At 41.1% G+C, this 18,286-nt stretch overlaps 1 protein-coding gene across 3 annotated transcripts in view; it reads left to right on the forward strand.

Annotated features, from left to right (window-relative positions):
• Positions 1–11,367, forward strand: part of LPGAT1 (lysophosphatidylglycerol acyltransferase 1) — a 92,902-nt gene extending 81,535 nt beyond the window's left edge. For 2 of the 3 annotated variants that reach the window (XM_030813050.1, XM_012506814.2), the window contains 2 exons: positions 3,782–3,888; positions 4,801–9,841. In XM_030813050.1, coding sequence (XP_030668910.1) covers positions 3,782–3,888; positions 4,801–4,952 — 259 coding nt within the window. In that variant the 3' untranslated portion in view covers positions 4,953–9,841. Of the gene's footprint in view, positions 1–3,781; positions 3,889–4,800 lie in introns of all 3 variants that reach the window. The other variant, XM_030813049.1, reaches the window with a different exon arrangement.
• The last annotated feature ends 6,919 nt before the right edge of the window (positions 11,368–18,286 follow it).

Below are 18,286 nucleotides of genomic sequence, written 5' to 3' on the forward strand. Positions count from 1 at the left end.
TAGAGACGGGGTTTCACCATCTTGACCAGGCTGGTCTTGAGCTCCAGACCTTGTGATCCATCCACCTCAGCCTCCCAAAGTGCTGGGATTACAGGTGTGAGCCACCGCACCTGGCCTAAAATGTTTTTATAATGGTATGCATCATTATAATTTTCAAATCCCTAGTAAGGAACTAACACTCATTTTGCCTAAACCCAAAATAGCAACAGAGGCCCCTTTAAGAATGACAAGTGGTAGGCCCTGGCCAAAGATAGCAAATCTTAGATCTTTCAGAAATAACAGGTGAACTTTTCAAAAGACATAGTAGATTGGACTCATGTTTACTTCCTGCTCTCCTAAAACCCCCATAAAATAACACTACATGGGTTTTTAAAGGTGTAAACCCACAAGGATGAGGAAAACAGCCTGAAACACAATGGCAGCAAAAGTTGGGAAGTTGGAAAAAAGAACGAGCAGTAAATAACGTAACAGAACCCCAAGCCAGCTGTGGGAAAGCCAGGAGCCAACCTTATACCACAGAACTTCCAAATGTCTGGCAGCATCAGCACCTGTGGAAATGAGGTTGAAAGCATTACTAAACTTGGGAAGACTGGTTGAAGAATGGAGATCCCCCAACCCCTACCCTATATCCCACAGCTGGGTAGTTATTTTTCCCTACCCTGGCAAACACTGGAGGCTTACTCTGGAGAGGGAAATCGGGGCTCTGTGGACTGAGGAACAACAGATACAGCTGAGGCAGAGGTCTCATAATGAAAACAGCATGGCGAAGTGATGTCAGTGTGCTGAGTGCTAAGATTCCCAGCCCTCTTATTTCACTGGCTACCAGAAAGCTAGCAATTGGGCCTTCACTCTCTAAGCAGGAAATCAGAGGATCTTTCTTTGGGGAATGGGATGAGTTTAAGAGAAGAGACCAATTTAAATGGCCCAGCCAAGATAATCCTCAGTGAGGGTAACAGGCAACAGACTCCACTTGTAAGCTGAGAGCTTTCAATCAGCCGTTCAGTCCCACATCTGTAAATGTGATGGAACAACAAAGAATGTCAGGTAACTAGTAATCTAATGGACCTGAACTCTTGAAAAACAAAGACTAAAGCAAACACAAGAAGGCGACATGGAGGACCAGACTATACAGGGCAAGGTCTGCTTCTGGAATATTCCTAATAGTACATGGGGGTTCCTTAACCTTTTTCTGTCCTCTTGTGAATGTTTAAAAATTTCCATTATAATTTTAAAAACTTATCATAAACATAAGATATTGTAGCAATAAAACAATAATAGCATACTATAAAAAAGACTCAGAACAATAAGACCTCTTTGAAAATGAAAAAGACCTGAGTGTCAGCAATTTATTCATTTATAAAAAGGAAAAAAGCAAAAAAAAAAATAAAAATAAAGTACAATAAAGGAAATAAAAACTCCATAAAACATTTAGAAGTTAAATAAGAAATCTTCCAGAAAGGAGGTCAGAAAGATAAGAGATGGAAGAAAATGGTTTTTAACCTTGAATCCTATATCTAGCCAAACTATCAACCAAGTTTGAGGACAGAAAAAAGACACTGGCAGACATCCAAGATTTCAAGTACTCTTTCTCAAGAAACTGCTAAAGGGATGTCCTCATCAAAAGTAATCAGTGAAAGAGAAAGACATGAGGTATAGTTAATATTCTATTCGATTTAGGAGTGCAGGGACTCACCAGGACAATGGTGAAGGGACCTCCTAATGTGAGACTATAGGCAGCATCTGGGTGAAATTTCTTTAGGAAGGTGAAATTGAAAGAATGTCTGATGCAAGGGGATTGCTTAGGAGAAAGATTTAGACCACAGGTCTGCCTGCCCACTGCCTGTTTTTTAAATAAAATTTTATTTGAACGCAGCTACTGTATATTATTTATACATTGTCTCTGGCTGCTTTCATACTACAAAGGTAGAATTGAGTAGTTGTAACAGAGATAGTATAGCCTGTGTCAACTTTAAGAAGATTCAAGAAATATGTCAAATGTAGAGATTATTAGGCACAAAGCTTGAGGACAGCCACCCAGGAAGCACAGATTCCAAAAATTGGAAGTCAGTATTCCAAAGTGTAGAAGTTTGGGGTTGTTTATATAGGCAAGGTTTAGGGAAGCTTAACAAAATTTCAACACCTTTCTACATAAGGTTTAATGCATAGTTACAGTGATCTGATTGGGCAAGGTGGTCTTTTTCTTTCCAGAAAGGTATATTTAGCATTCCACACCGAAGGTGTAACCGTCGTGGGGTCTTTTGTACCATCTGGTCTGAGTTAGGTATAGGACAATAAAGGAGGTAGTTAATCTCTAACAAAGGTCAGAGATTAGAAGGGCAGGAGGTCTGGTCTCTGGTGTCTCCTAGTCATTTACAGAACAAGAACAATGAGGAGGAGAATTAATCTATAAGAAGCAGAAGTTGCAACTACATGCTACATGACTCAGATCAAGGTCACATCTCTCTCAAGATTTAAAGTGTTTTAGGGATTCCAATAGCTTTTAAATTGTATTTATTTTTATACCTGCAAAGCGTAGAATATTTTCTGTCTGGCCCTTTAAAAAAAAGCTTACAGACCGGATTTAGAGCATTGATTATAGACAATTGCCTGACAGCTTATGGTTGAATTTGTTACATGTACGTGGAAAATTAAGCAAATGAAAATGATACGTAATTGCTCAATCCAGGGAAAATAAAAATTGGTAAAGAAAGGAAAAGTAGCCATGATTTACTCTGTGGCTTAGCAATGAATATATTTACATGATTATATTAATATAAATGCCTAATATTGAGCTAACTGAAATTACAACTGTATTGGGAAGATGGGAAGAATGTGCATATGTTATGGGAATAGGAAGAGGAAAGAACTTCATCCTCATCTTCCATAGTGGGAAGTCAGTAGAGAAGGCCTAAAACAGAAGAAACATGGTGATACATGCCAAGATAATCAGCTAAAAGAGGTGATAATCAATTCTGGGGAGGGCAGAAATGAAGGGAAGAGGGACAGGACCCCCACTTTTCATACAAATACATTTTTTGCTGACTTTTTAAACCGTGTGCCTTTATACCTTTGATAAAGGGGACAAAATAAAATCCCCCACTAAATTGGAAAACAATAAAACTATTTTTCAAGGTCAGCAAATACATAGTCCTCATGCTGCCTGTCCCCTCTCAGTCCATGGGTATCACTAATCACAATCGTGTTTCCTGGTGAGTCAGGACATGGTCTTGGATCTTGAGAATAGTGTTCCGGTAGCCACTCCCAACCGGTAAAAGTTACCACTATTCATGAAAGCAGTATCTCTGATACTACTGATATTACCAATTTGGGCAGAGTCTCTGTGCTTCTCAGACTTTCCCACCAAAAGAACATTGCCTGACATTTAACTAAATGACTGAACATCCTGATTTAACTGCATTTTAAAACTTCATCTGTTCTAAATACCATTTCTACTTAAACCCACAAACATGGGAAGACATAGTTATTATTCTCTGTAGTTATTCATAGATATAAGGTAATTTAATAGTATGTTTTCAGCATCTAACACTGGACCTAAACATAGTAGACTAGTAAATGTTTGAATTAATGCATAAATGAACTCTGTTGTGTAATCAACAAGTTTTAATAACCAAGATACCTGAAAAGTCGAAGAAACCAACCCTTGTTAAAGCAAAAGATGATAACACAATTTTATTCAGCTTTTCATCATAAGTTGTGGTTCTGAATGATTTTGACTTCTGAATTAAAATAGTTTTTGTTCTTTTCTTCTAACCCTTAATAGGATCTTTCCAATTAAAGATGTACCCCTGGAGACTGATGACCTTACCACTTGGCTCTATCAACGGTTTGTTGAAAAAGAAGACCTCTTATCACATTTTTATGAAACAGGTACACAGTAACCTTTAAATAGTTGCTAAATTATAGCAACAGTAATGGAAGCCTCTTTTAAAGAAAGCTGTTTGCATATTAGATCTTGAAACTTGAAAATGCACTCTGTAAATTGTCTGTGAGAAGCAAATCCCTTCGTGGATCAGCTTACCCTGGGGATTATCAGCAAGGACAAAGACTATTTGAAATGCTGAAGAGTGTTATTAAGATGACCTTAGGTAATATTGCTCTGTGAAGTGATCTAACATTCCTTTCCAGAAACGAATTTAAAGACATCTGTTTACTTTGTATTTCTTTTATTATTAAGATATATTTCATAAAGCATATTGCCTTTTGAAAATAATGTCAGTGTTATACAACTACTTTTTTTGACAAAAAATTTGTAAATAGAGGAATCAGCATAAAGTATGCTATTTCAGAAATTATTTCATGTCAATCTCACATAATCCTGGATCCTGATCACTGTGGGAATCTCTAGGGATCCAGCAGATACAAGGCAACTAGAGTGTCTGCTCTCATGCAGATTATATTCCAGTGGGAGACATGGCAAACAAGTCTGCAGAAAGAAAGAGAATCGGGATCATGACCAATTGGGAAAAGTTCCAGGAAGGAAATAAACAAGAGATGGGAGGGGGAGTATCTTTTCCGATATGGAAAGGATGCACATGAGCCAGCTATTCACTAAGTGGAGGAGGAGAGCATTGCAGGCAGAGAAAAGGCAAAGGCTCAGAGGCAAGAAGGGGCTAGGTAGTAGGGACATTGTATTTCAAATAAAATCTCTCCTCTGGGGGACTGGAAAGTCACTGAAGGTGCTTTAACATGTACAACTCTAGTTAAGCTAATATTCAACTTTTATTCCAGGAGACCTACCATTACAGTAAAACAAACTAATATTTCCATCTTGTCTTTTAGGAGCTTTTCCACCTTCCAAGGGCCATAAGGAAGCTGTTTCCAGGGAGATGACCCTCAGCAACATGTGGATATTTCTCATACAGTCTTTTGCATTTTTGTCAGGCTATATGTGGTACAACATCATTCAGTATTTTTACCATTGCCTGTTTTAGGAATTGACATGGACTTGTCAAGGTCACCATAGGAGTTCAGACTTTCTTTCATAACTGTGCATTATTTTACATGTGCAAATCAGAATATATTTAAAAAAAAAAAGCAAAAGAAATTCAATGGATGGATTAATATTTATCCCCTTTTGGGATATTTTAAAACTCTACCAAAATGAGGATTAGTAATATAATGACCTGCTAATATATTTTAAGAACATGTTTTAAAAAGATACACACTATCACATATTTAAGCAAACATCACATTTGGAGAAGAGGAAATCATAAAATCATCCTAGAAGACTATCTGAGAGAAATTCTGTTGCCACCAGTTATACTTAACAATTTAGTTGAAGCTCAGAAAGTTATATTCATCCCTCTCAGCTGTAGTCTATATTAGGGCGGTTCTCTAGAACGCCTACATTTCCACCAACTCAGTAAACTTGAGGGGAGCTAGTTGGCACCTCGTGAAGAACTCTTTCCCTGTCGTTTGCAGTAACAAACTCCAGTCTTCAACAGCTAACTGAGGTACACTGTTGGCATTCTCTGTGGGGGAAAAGCAGTGTCCACTGGACCCCTTCCGGTACTGGATGTGTTCTTTACAAAGGCTAGCCCGGTCCAACACTGTGTTTACATACACTCGTGCTTTTTCTTATCTGATTTCTCATTTTGTATCGAGGCATATCATAAATTGATAATTTTGCAAAATGCACTTTTTTGAGATGCAGATATAGCAAAGGATTAGTAATATGGCCTGAAAACACATGGGAGCATAGCAGTGTGTGAGGTTCTCAAGAACTGTCTTGTCTCTGTGTGTTTATTTGCCTGCCGATGCTCTCCAGCGCCATCCTGCCCTGGACACCACCCTGACGTGATGCCTCTATTGCAGCTCAGAGGCTTTATTTTTTCCATTTTGACATTGGCACTAAATGCATTTGGGGATGATTAAAACAAATTAATATAGAACATTTAAATGATCAGTTTAAGGGGAAATAGGCTAGTTTATAGAAAAATAAGAGCTAGTGGCTTATAATGGTTACAGGTTCTCATGTGGCACCCCGAGGTCCTGTGCAGACAGTAGTCTGTTGAATCATTACATCAAGGAGCTGCCCCTGTCAGGGTGAGTGTAATTAGGAAAAGAGACCAGCATAGAAGGCTCCCCCCCAATCTCTTCCAGTGGCTTTTTCTTTTTTCTTTTTTTTTAGACAGGTCTTACTCTGTCACGCAGGCTGTAGTGCAGTGGCATAATCTCAGCTCACTGCAATCTCTGCCTCCCGGGTTCGAACGATTCTCCTGCTTCAGCCTCCCAAGTAGCTGGGACTACAGGCACCCACCATCATGCTCGGCTAATTTTTGTATTTTTAGTAGAGATGCGGTTTCACCATGTTGGCCAGGCTGGCCTCGAACTCCTGACCTCAGGTGATCCGCCCGCCTCGGCTTCCCAAAGTGCTGGGATTGCAGGCATGAGCCACCATGCCCGGCCTCCAGTTGCTTTTGAAGAGGGTAAAGTCAAGTTTCTATTTCTAGAAAACATTTTTTAGAAATTTGTTGTGATGTTTGTACAATTTACCTCATAAGAGAACTACACCCTTCTCCAAAAGTGCTGGTACTGCATCAGTGAGATGAGTAGGGTTTTTGTTTGGGATTGTAAGACTATTAAGATCCTAGTAAGTCAGTGGTAGTTTACTGTGATACGAGCATCGTAGATTCCCCTGTTGTCACTAATCACACAAATAACAATTTTGAGAAGTAGGCTATAAAACAAAAAAAGATTGCTGTTTTCTATTTTTAAATAAACCAAAAAAACAGAAAAGATGTGAATTTTCCCCAGTTGTGTGGGAAAGGTAAAGCAACACCAAATAAAAGCCCACAGCAGCTTCATCTTTAGGATAACTCAGTGCATATGTGAAAGAGAATGATGCATTAACTGAAATACCTCACTGAATATTATACTACTACTGGTAAAATGCAGAAGACAGTGTTAATGTGGTTTGGGGACTGGTTGTTATAAAATGCAATTTTTTTGAAATCTAAGCATTTCATTATGTGTTCTACAGTGACAGCGAATAAATGAAATGAATCTCAATTTAGAGGTATGGCTGATGACAGAAAGCCCAATAGAAGCTTAATGATGCTTCTGTTTGAGGCCCAGCAAGCACTACTAAATTCCTGGATGAAATGAAATTGTTCACTTGAGGGATTAGTCAACCATCTGGGGGAGAAGTTACTCACTGTCAAATACAGCATGCACAGTCCTAGCTGATAGACCTTTTCCTTGTTGCTACAGCAAGCCACAGGGCAGAGTGACCAGTTCTCCTATCCAAAAATAACTGCGAAGATGCATACGTAAATGTGGCTGAGGGCCACTGTTGCCATCACTGTGCTCCAAAGGAACATGATATTGTTAAATATACTGTGCACATTAAACTATCCTATAAGATGCTTTACTTTTCAAGTGCAGTGTCATTTTCACCGTCTCCAGGGTGACAAATGCCAATAGATACGGAGTTAATTTTGGAAACTATTTCTGTGAGTTGTAAATAGATGTGTATTTGATCTGCCCTATCCTTCTTTGATTCTTTAACATGTTCTCTCTCTTCTGTTTGCAAACTATGTTTGAAAGCATTGGTAGTGCTTATCGGTAACTGGAGTTCTCCTGCTTGCACTAGAGAAGGTAAAGAGAGAATCAGTATTCTTATATGGCAATCTGGGGAAGCAGCAATATGCCACTGTACAAAACTGAAGAAAGATTCCTAATTTGTACTTTGTGAAGAGAGATGAAAGGACAGTTAAAGTATATATATTTTGTCAAGAGGAAAGAAGATAAAACTATGCCAGTTTTATATCAGTAGCTTGTAGAAGCTCAGCTCTTCTTGGTCTTGGCGAGACTGCCTAGATTCCCACAGCAGACAAGGTTGAGAATCCATTGCTGGAATCTTGGTATTGATGAGTTACAGTGATGGAGCATCTGCTTGGCCACAGGCAGGTCCAGTCACTACAAAAGTGACCAAGCCAGCAGGTCACCCTTAACTTCAGAAACAATTATTGGTGGTGAACTATACTTAAATTGCAGAGAAACCTGTAAGTAATGGAAGATAAAGAAAAATGACAGAACGGAAAATAATATTTTGGGTAAGCAAACAAATTCACTGAGAATTCCAAAAGTATATTAAAAAAGAAGATAGCTATGAGTTCAGATCTATCTTATTGGTCTTTAATATGACAACCAATCCTTAACTATCCACTATAAAGGAAGGATTACTAGATTAATTACTTTCTGGATAGATAATCTGGTAATAAATGATAGGTAAATCAAAAATTACTTTTATTTAGGAGTTTGAATTCTTATTCTCATCAGACTTATTTTTTTTCTAGGGATGCTTACTAATTAAATTATTTAAGTTTCTTAGGGGGTTTTTGCCTATATATTTATGACTGTGTTAATGAGTAGTGAAATGATACAGAAAGACAGGCAGCTATCAAGAAGAGGAAATACAGAAGCCTGAATAATCTATGGGCTAGAAAAGCATCCCTGAATAATCAAGAATTGGCAGTATTGGCATTGTTCTCAAGCCTTTTTATGAAAATGAAATCTGAAATCACCAAATTTGAACCTGGGAACATTATTCTAGTGTTGCTGTCTTGGATTCATGTTAAGAAGCCTCTTCATTCTTTGCTTATGTTGCCCACTTCTTGTGGATTTGTCTGAGTGTTTTTTGACAATCACTTCCTTAAAGACTCTTCTGAACTAGTTGGACCTGGCTAATCATAGAGAGTAGACTTTAATCATGGATAGTCTTCTTGGATTATTTTTATATTTGAAAAGAAAATGTTTTATTTGCACTACTGAGTAGGAAGAGTTAATTGTTTTCTTTGTTCTTTTTTTGAAGTCATTACACAGGACTTCACTCCAGAGTTACCATTATGAGTGTGTTCAGCTCTGGTCCACAGAGGATGGATAAAAATGGTTTGTTATGTTTTTTTGCTCTGCAGTGCTATGAGCCTTATATCTGTTAACATGAAGGACAAACTCAAAAGCAGCAGTGGGTAGTAGGAAGGGTAGAGACTAATATGTTTGGGACCAAAACCATCCAAGTTAGAGATTTCCAGATCACAGAGGGGCTGGGTATTCTCTGGAGCAGTCATTGGTTGGTGCTTTATTGTAATCATTTTGCACCAATCCCCAACAATTAGGAACTGGACCCTGGGAATAAGCTGAGGGTGCTGAAATGTTGGGGAAGGGTGACTGTAGCCATATGGAAGATAAAATATGGGTTTTTCTGCAAAATTTCCATCTGAGGGTTTTTACATTTAGTATTTTTTTAAGACAGTTTAAAGAGCAAACGTTTTTTAAGTGTATTCTAGTTGCAAAGTATGCACACATATCTTGAATGGCTTTATTTTTATTGTGTAAAACTGTTGAACACATGACTGTGATGCACAAATTCTTTACGTGTAAGGAGTCTATGCATTTTACAGTAACTTATTTTATGATTGGGTGATGAGACAGTTATACTTTCAACTGCCATTATTTTTATTAAGTGCTTTCATTTTCTTTACAGTTATTACAAAATTGTATTTATTTTATACAGATGGGTTTTCATTTTCCTGATGCTGTAATGTTTACTTCAGCTTGTTGACCTTTCTTTGTGTTATCTGCATGTTGTAACGTGTGATGAGAATGAATGTAAAGGCTGTGGCAACTGTAATTAATTTTTGTAAAGGGCTGGTCACACGTGGATCTGGTTTACGAATGCATTTGGGATGATTTTAGTAACCAGATCACCTTTTCAGAAATTTAGATGTGAACACCAAAAGAAGCATTTTCTCAACAAAAATTAATAGCTGGTTCTATTTTTTTTAAACCTAGAAAAAATAAAGTTGATTTTTTTCAAGTAAAGTGCTTTTAATTCTTAGCAGTGGGGATGGGGCATGTGTGTTTTACCTGAGCTATTTGGGCATTAATAGCTGCAGACATGTACTTAAAGCCCACTGTGGCAGTTGGATGCTGAAGGCAAACTGGAAAACCAAATGAAAAAACATCAGACTTCCTTCTTTGGCTTAAAAATATTTCCCCCTTTCTCCCCATTCTCCCAATCCAGTGGTGTGCTGGTAAATGTTTAGCAGTCCACTCTTCTGGGAAAAAATTATGTATTCAACTATACATGTTTGTTATAAATTTTGCTGATAGCAAGAACATATAACACAATTAACAAATAATAAGATATAAATACTTTATTGTAAATCCCATATAACCAGTTGATTCTCACAGTATACTTAGTTGCTCAGGAAAGAACTAAAATGCTTTTTTAAAAGGATACTTAATTGCTCTTTGCTCAACTCCTACAGCCAACCTATGATTGATTGTCTTTGAACCATGATTTGAAAAATGGCAGACCGTCCTAATCTAACTCATTTCCCAATAAATTTATTGTCATTCAATCTGATATGTGATCTACTGTTAAAGCTGTTTCTTACCATGGTACATATTAGACTCATTAAGCCAAAACCACTTTTAGCTTTGACATTAATTGTAAATTTATATGATTCAATTTCAGTAACCAATGCTTAACAACTGCAGGCAAAATTCTAAAATGTGACCGCTGGGTCTTGGGAATCAGTAGGGGCTGTATCCAGCACACCACTGCCCCATCCTTTTTTTCTTAACTATTAGTGTTGAATAAACTTCTCATAGTTAATCTACTTGCTGAACTCAGGAAATTCCTATCACTGACCCTGGCAAGGGCTTTAAAGGGTAGGAAAAGCATTAATGTCAGTCCTACACAGCGAACTTTTGATTTTGAAGAATGTGACAGAAAGAAAACGTTTACTGAAATACATGGGAAGCTTGCATATTTCTAAAGTCAGCTTTATACTTTTTCATTTCTCAAAACTAAGTAAACTGTGGTATAGGCATCTCTAAGATGTTGGCATTTAAAACATCAATTGTTTAGGTATTTGTAGACCTTATTTGATCCCACTGAAAAATTTAAATATTAAAATATCCTGCACAGTCTACCAAATGAGTTAAATCGTTACAGTTGTGTCTACCTCTTATTTTTCTATCTGTATGTAGGCTGCTGTTTTGGTGAGATTCTAATTTCTTTTTCCCCTGGAACTACTTTCTGTGGAAGACAAGGAACAGACTGGGGACAGAGGCCTGAAAACAAATTGAAAGCACTCAGAGATCTATTGCTGACCAGCCCTATTCCTCATGAGTTGGCGGGGGGAAAGCCATTGTTTTTAATTTCCACTTAATATGAAAATCCTTGTTTTTAAAATGTTTTTTCCTGCTGAACAAATGTATTTTTAAAAGGAAAAAAAAAATTCTCTTTTGGCTCTAAGAAGTCAGCTGTATGAGCAGGCGTGACCATATCATAACATGCTGATATAGAAATCAATAAATTTTTACCTCTCAGGATCTGGGTAACCTTGTTCTTAACTCTTAGAGGCTTGAGAAACATAAACCAAGTCTCAACAGTTCAGATCACATAGAAACAGACAGACATATGGAACGTGGGAGGAGGGTTGGCTAACCGCTGGAAATGAGATGGGCCCCTTTCATAATCAGAAAAGCACTCTAGTAGATACAAAGGAAGAAACTGGAACAATGTTTTCTCCTAGTGAGCAGGGAGCATATCACAGAGCTCATTTCTGAGTTTTCCCCTGGAAAGATTTTTAGTGCCCCACTTTGGAATACTTTTTGCCTTTTGGGTGTGGGAGCACTGGAGATGGAGATGGTAAAGTTCTCACTGTTCACTTACCCGAGGGAAGAGAACACTCAGCCATTCTTTGGTTGTAGCAGCTGTCTGTGTGGTGTCATTGAAAAAACCTGGCACTGGGATACTTCCCTTAAAATATCAGTGGTTGCATCTTTATTTCCTTGTTTCATTTTTGGTGGGAAAATCTCCCTGAAAGGGGTCTTACCTACAGTTTCTTACCAGTGGACACTGTCAGGACCAGCTGATGGACAGTTGAGGGAAAAGCAAATAGGTACCTAGAAGTGGAGAGATCAGAAGAGCTTGGAGTGCTAGGAAGGGGAAGCCAGGAGTGCTGGAAGACAAAAGGAAGACCAGAGCTTGCTGTCCACAAACAGGTACACATATCCTTGATACACAAAGACTTCCAAGGAAGAAATCAACTTCCAAGGAAGAAATCAACTTCCATGAGAACTCTGACCTAGAGTGCCTTCCCTGGGAACTCACCTGTAAAAGATCCCACCTCCCATTTCAGATAACTGCCCACTTAGGAAAGGCATACCTCAGCCAGTAGGGATGCCCCTCCAGGGTGACAAAGGGACAATTCAAACTATTGATGACACAGAAGCTTCTTTCAATCAAGGCATCTTAGCCCACAATCAGGCTTTTTGTGTTTCTCTGATTTATGCTTGTTTCAGTAAAGACAAAGGATGGCATTAGAAATGGTACATTTGGGCCTGCATTGGCTGTATTGAATTCTGATATATTTAGTGTGGGACAGTGACAGCAATGGCAGCTCAGGGCTCACAGAAGTAGAAGGTACCAAGACTTCTTATGGCATAGGTCCAAGACTGGCACAGAGCCACTTTTGGTGCCAAATTCCTTTAGTTAACATGTCACAGAGCCAGTCCAGATTCAATGTGGGAAGGCCTATAAATGGATAGAATACGATCAAATACTGAGAGGCATGCTTCATTGGGAGCTGTCTTTGAAGATCAGCTACCACAGTTAAAAAAAAAAAAAAAATTCCTAAGCTATTTGAATAAAGAACACTAGATGGGTCTAAAAGAGTTCTTGCCCTTTGGCAGGCTTGCCCATAATTTCCATTAGTTAGAAATATTTCAAGTTCCCAAATACCTTAAGAGGATTAGATTTGTTGATCCATCCCTCATTCGTGTAAGTCACATTAATCAAATGGACATCTAGCTAAAGGAATAGAGATTTTGTTTGGACATAATCTTTATATTATTTTTGGCACCGATTGATGCATGACTCATTGGCCCTTAGAATTTTAGAGCAAGTAGTCACCTTGTTTTGGGATGGCAGATTTCACTCTGATAACAATTTTGGTGCATTGCTGGTAGCATCAAAGTAGATGCTTCTACTAAGTAGCATCTACTTAGTAGAATTGTGGGGACTAGAACCAGCTTTCTTTTATTTGCATTCATATATTTTCCCCAAAACAGCATATTGCTTTGGTTCAGATTTATGTATTTTGTAAATAAGAGTGACATCTAAAGGAACAAGTATATTTGTTAAAAGGGTGATGGATCTAGAAGCTAAAGCTTCCATAACATCCTTATCCTCAATTTTAATAATCCCAAAACCCCAAAGGATAATTTTTATTAATGTTCCTCTCAGCTGCTGCAGAGATACAATTAACCATGAAAAAAGCCCTGAAATTAATTATTTTTATTTTTTTGGATGTGGAAGTGAAGTGCTTTTTAAAAATTTTGCCCTGTATAGTAGAAGATAAAAAGAAGATTTTTATGTTAGACCAAAGGGGATACAGATTTCAATCTCATAATAGTTTCTTTCTTTTCTGAATTCTAGTGTGGAACTAGAGTAGGTAATAAATTCTAGGCCATGATTGCCACTAGTGCCCAAATATCCCTCTGTCATGGCGCCATCAAGTTTTAAGGGCTTGTCCAAGTAGGAGCCCAGGAGCAGCAGAACCAGGGACTTGAATTCGACCTTGGCCTTTGGCAAGTTTCTTATCCTGTCAACCCCACTCTCCTTATATGTTAAACGGGAAACGCTCAAAGACTTCTTTTTTTTTTTTTTTTTTTTTGAGATGGAGTCTCGCTCTGTAGCCCAGAGTGCAGCCGCACGATCTTGGCTCACTGCAACCTCTGCCTCCCGGGTCCCGATTCAGCGATTCTCCTACCTCAGCCTTCCGAGTAGCTGGGACTACAGGTGTGCACCACCACACCTGGCTAATTTTTGTATTTTTATTAGAGACGGGGTTTCACCATGTTGGCCAGGCTGGTCTTGAACTCCTGACCTCGTGATCTGCCCACCTTGGCCTCCCAAAGTGCTAGGATTACAGGCGTGAGCCACCGTGCCCGGCCAAGACTTCTTTTCAGTATTAAGTGAGATTATATACAGGAAGCACATAAGACACTGGCACATTGTACTGAATGTGCAGTAAGGAGGCTGTTTTTATCCCACCCCAACTGGGTTTAGCAAAGGATGTAAATTATTCTCATATTGAGATGTGCCTAAACTCCAAGTGATGTGTTCCATGCATACCCAAGGCAGCTCATGCCTATAACCCCAGCACTTTGGGAGGCCAAGGCAGGAGGATCACTTAAGCCCAGGAGTTTGATACCAGGCTGACAGGAGATCAGCCTGGCCAACATGGTGAAACCCCGTCTCTACTTAAAAAAAAAAAAAATTAGCCAGGCATGGTGGTGTGTACCTGTGGTCCCAGCTACTCGAGAAGCTGAAGTAGGAGGATCACTTGAGCCTGAGAGAATTGAGGCTGCAATGAGCTGTTATCATGCCCTAGGTCTCTTGGGTTTCTAAGTTAGACACATGCAATCAGCATAGCCAAATCCCTAACCCCACACAATCAGACTATATTTGATATATCTAAGGCTCCAGACAGCAGTGAGAAAAAGCTTTGAGGTTGGAGTGCCAATTAGGAAGGTGAGGAGACTGGGGCATAAAGAGGAAATCAGATCTGCTAGACAAGACATTACATAGGCTTAATAGGGACCTATTTTTGCTTCTGAGACATGATGTCACTTGTGGTGAAGACCTTGAACTAATTATCAAAATGGAGGGAAATATAATTTCTAGTATTTGGAAGCTGTCCACCAGCCCATGGTTCTCTGTATAATTCATATGATTCTAAATATAAAACTACATTGAAAGTATCCTAATGCTTCAGGAAATTGAAAGTAATTTTGAAAACCTTTCTCCTTTCTAGTTGCAGAAGTCTCAGAAGTTAATATCTTGAGAATTGACACTTTACCTTCCAGTGGTAAGTTCTGGGTGCTCGGTTCTTAGTGGGTACCACAAGGAAGTGGGCAGATTAGAATAAGATATTGCTTATGGCTATTGAGGTTATCATGGTATAGCACAAAGAAACAAGGCAAAGCTGGATTAGCAGGTGTGTGTTCGAAGCTCTGCCCTGCTGGGGGTGGGGGTGAGGGTGAGGAGATGAGAAGCAGGTGATATTTCAAAGCCCCATCTGGCCCTAAGAGCCTTTGATTCCCCAGACAAATATCCAACAAGCTGTCCAGCCCACCATTCACGGAACTTCAGAGTAACACCAGAAATTGGGAATTCCAGGAGAGAGAGGCTTCAGGGCCATGATGAGGTTATGGAACTGTTCTCTTAGAGAAGATGTGGAAATACTTCAAAGCCATCATCTGGTGGGAAGCTTGGCATAAACAGCAACTCATGGATATGGAGATGGCTGCTCAGGCATTACGATATTCAGAGTGGTCCTGGGCTGGCTTATTATTAAGAAGACCCGTCCTTGTTTTCCCAAAGGATGGCTAGAAAAAGCAAGGGAATGAATGAGTTAATGAATGTGGAATCAATAAAGCATTTCTTCCTGGAGGCAGAGAAATGGAACAGTTGACTACTGAAAGCCAGCCTTCAGAATCTGTGCCATGTCAGATCAGGAATAATAATTGAAATTGTCATTGGAGCAATGTCTGAGGGATTCAGAAACCTGGTGTCACAGGAAGCATTGCCTCAAACTCTGTCTTCCTCTTGAAGGCCTTGAAGAGGAAGGAGAGGAAGGACAGCAGGGTTACCTCACCAGCCCAGCTCCAGCTCCCCCTCACCCCCCGCCCAGGTACCTGTCTGACTGCAGCAGGAGATTCTAGCACAGAGGGTGCCAGCAAGCAGGGGTGCTCAGAGGGTTTCTCATTTGAAAGGTATGTACTGTTAGGGGAGAGTGGGAGGAGAGGAGGGCCAGGCATGGGTGGGCAGAGCATAGGTACTAGGAATCTGCAAACCACAGACAAGAAGCAAGTGAAAGTAAAGACCTGAGGGTTTGCTGTAAGCTGCATTAGCAGGAGGAGCACTGGGCCTGTGGGGGTGGACACATGTGTCTCCTTCCAGGGGCTCCTGCCACAGCCTCAGCCCCAGACGTCTCAAGGCTCAGTGTGTGTGTCTGTCTGCCAGTGCACCCCAGGGGGGCCTCATGGTGCGGCTTCCTCTGCCTGGGTTGCTCCTGGCATAGGCTCCAGCTTTTCCCCTCAACCCTGCAGCCCACTGGCAGACATAAGCCAAAGCTGGTGGGGACCTCCACTCTGGGTACTGTCCCTGCCCATCCCCTCTGGCAGTCGCTTTCCTAACTGACAGGTATTGGTGAAGTGCTCAGGATGTTCTCGGTGGGCGTATTTCTTCCAGGTGGGGGTGGCGTAAAAACCACAGCCTTTTAGAAGCCTCTGTTTCTTTCCTTGACTGGCACTTTAAAAGGTGTGTGCTCTATCCTCATCACTAGGAGAGGGAGGCTCTGTGATCCTCCTTTATTCTTCCATCTTTCCACCAGGGTCTAATACATTTAACAAGCCTATGAAAAGGCTGCCTACCTCATGCCATTTTCTGACTGTTACTCAAAAGTGAAGGACATCTGAAAAAAGATATTACATTACCTACAGCCCGGGGTGGAGGGGGGAGGGAATAATTTACTACAAGGAATTAGGAGGCATTTCTTCTTTTTTGACAGGCTGAAAGGCTTCCTAGGTGAGATTTCCATCACTGGTTGAAGGAAGGGAAAAGGCTGAGTGGGAGGTGCAAGGGCTGCTAATCTGAAAATTACCGGAATTTCCTTAATTTCCACTCTTTAGAAAATGTCTGCTGCACAAGGAGAGGGTGGTGAGAATCTAGTGAGATAATCCTCATGGAAGGGTCTGGAGAACCTTAGAACACTTCACCAGAGTGAGGGGCAGTGACAATTTGAGTCTACGATAAAAAAAAAAAAAAAAAAGGCCCTTTCTTGTCACTAGAAGAATTCACAAAGAGGCTGGGTGAGCCTGTGCCAGGGTGCTGGGTGGGAGAACTCACTCTGGTTGGGGGATGGACCAGCTGGCCCCTAAGGCCTGTCTGCCCCTGGCCCCTAAGGCCTGTCTCCCCACAGCCCCCAACTTCCATGCGCCCTTGTCACAGGGACCCTGATAAAAGCTCCCACTGTGCCTGGGTTTCTGTTGTGCTCAGAGGAGGGAAGAAACAATGAGCTCAGCTTGGCCAGAGGACAGGTCTCATTTACTCTCATCACTTGCAGAGGCCTCTCCCCAAGCAGCAAACTACCAGGCAGGACCAGCTATGCTGTCTGTGTGACCCAGTACAAAATGAAAATGCGACTCCCTGTTCAAAAAGCATTACGAATTTCAAGTCGGCAACAGAAGAGCAGTAAAACGCAGGCACCTCATGAAGGCTGCCCTGTCATGAGAACCACGAAGGAGGAAATGAGGAATGGGAAGGAGCCAGGCCCCTGGGGGTGGTCCATGTCCCCTCGTTGTCCCTCCTGCCAAGGCACTGCACAAGATGTTCTTAGAGAGGAGGAGATGTGAGTAGCAAACTGTAGGGTGTGGAAGGTCAGCCCGCCAAGGCATCCCAGAACTGTGCCCTGAAGGCCAGGAGACCAGGCATCCACCGACCATCCCCTGGTGGTTAAGGGCTGCCCCTGTGGTGGGTGGAAAAGGCCCCCGTGGCACCAGAGAAGCCTCAAGGCCCGAAGCTGAAAGGCTCAAGGTGTGGGAAAGATGCTGCCTGGGGTAAGTGTGAGTCCCACGGAGCAGGAGCCACCTGCCACAGGGCAGCTGAACACTGAGCCAAGGGGACATGGCCAGGGGTGCCTAAGACATCTGCACAGGGGCCACCAGACTTCCCGAGGAACTAGCCTCCCAGTGCAGCATGGGGTGGGGTCTGCAAGGTCTGTGAACAAAATAACATTTGCACTGCTCTGTGAATTAACGTGCCCTTCCTTTCCTCACTGACTGCAGTTGTCCATTATTTGAGCTGCCCCCTTTCCCACCCACTGTGCAGTCACACCATGGAACCATAACCAGGTTGCACAGGAAAGCAGGACAAAGGGGTGGGATCAGTCAGCTAGTGTTTGCAGAATGTGTCTACTGGGTAGACTGGAAAGGGGGCTGGGGATGGGACACAAGCTCTGCCACCATTACAGTCACATGTTGACATGTGCAGATGGCATCACAGAGATTAGCTGTGGCGGTGCTGAAGGGCTTCGGGGCAGGGGTTAATCCCTAGGGGCTGCCTAGAGAGGGAGGCGCAAAGCTCAGGGAAGGGTTCAGAGCACATGTTGCTGCTGGCAGAAGGATGCTGGAGACGCACGCTGCCTCCATCCTCAGTCGCCCGGGCAGCAGCTCGCATCCA

Source organism: Nomascus leucogenys, chromosome 5 (assembly GCF_006542625.1).
Source record: "Nomascus leucogenys isolate Asia chromosome 5, Asia_NLE_v1, whole genome shotgun sequence".
Taxonomy (NCBI): domain Eukaryota; kingdom Metazoa; phylum Chordata; class Mammalia; order Primates; family Hylobatidae; genus Nomascus; species Nomascus leucogenys.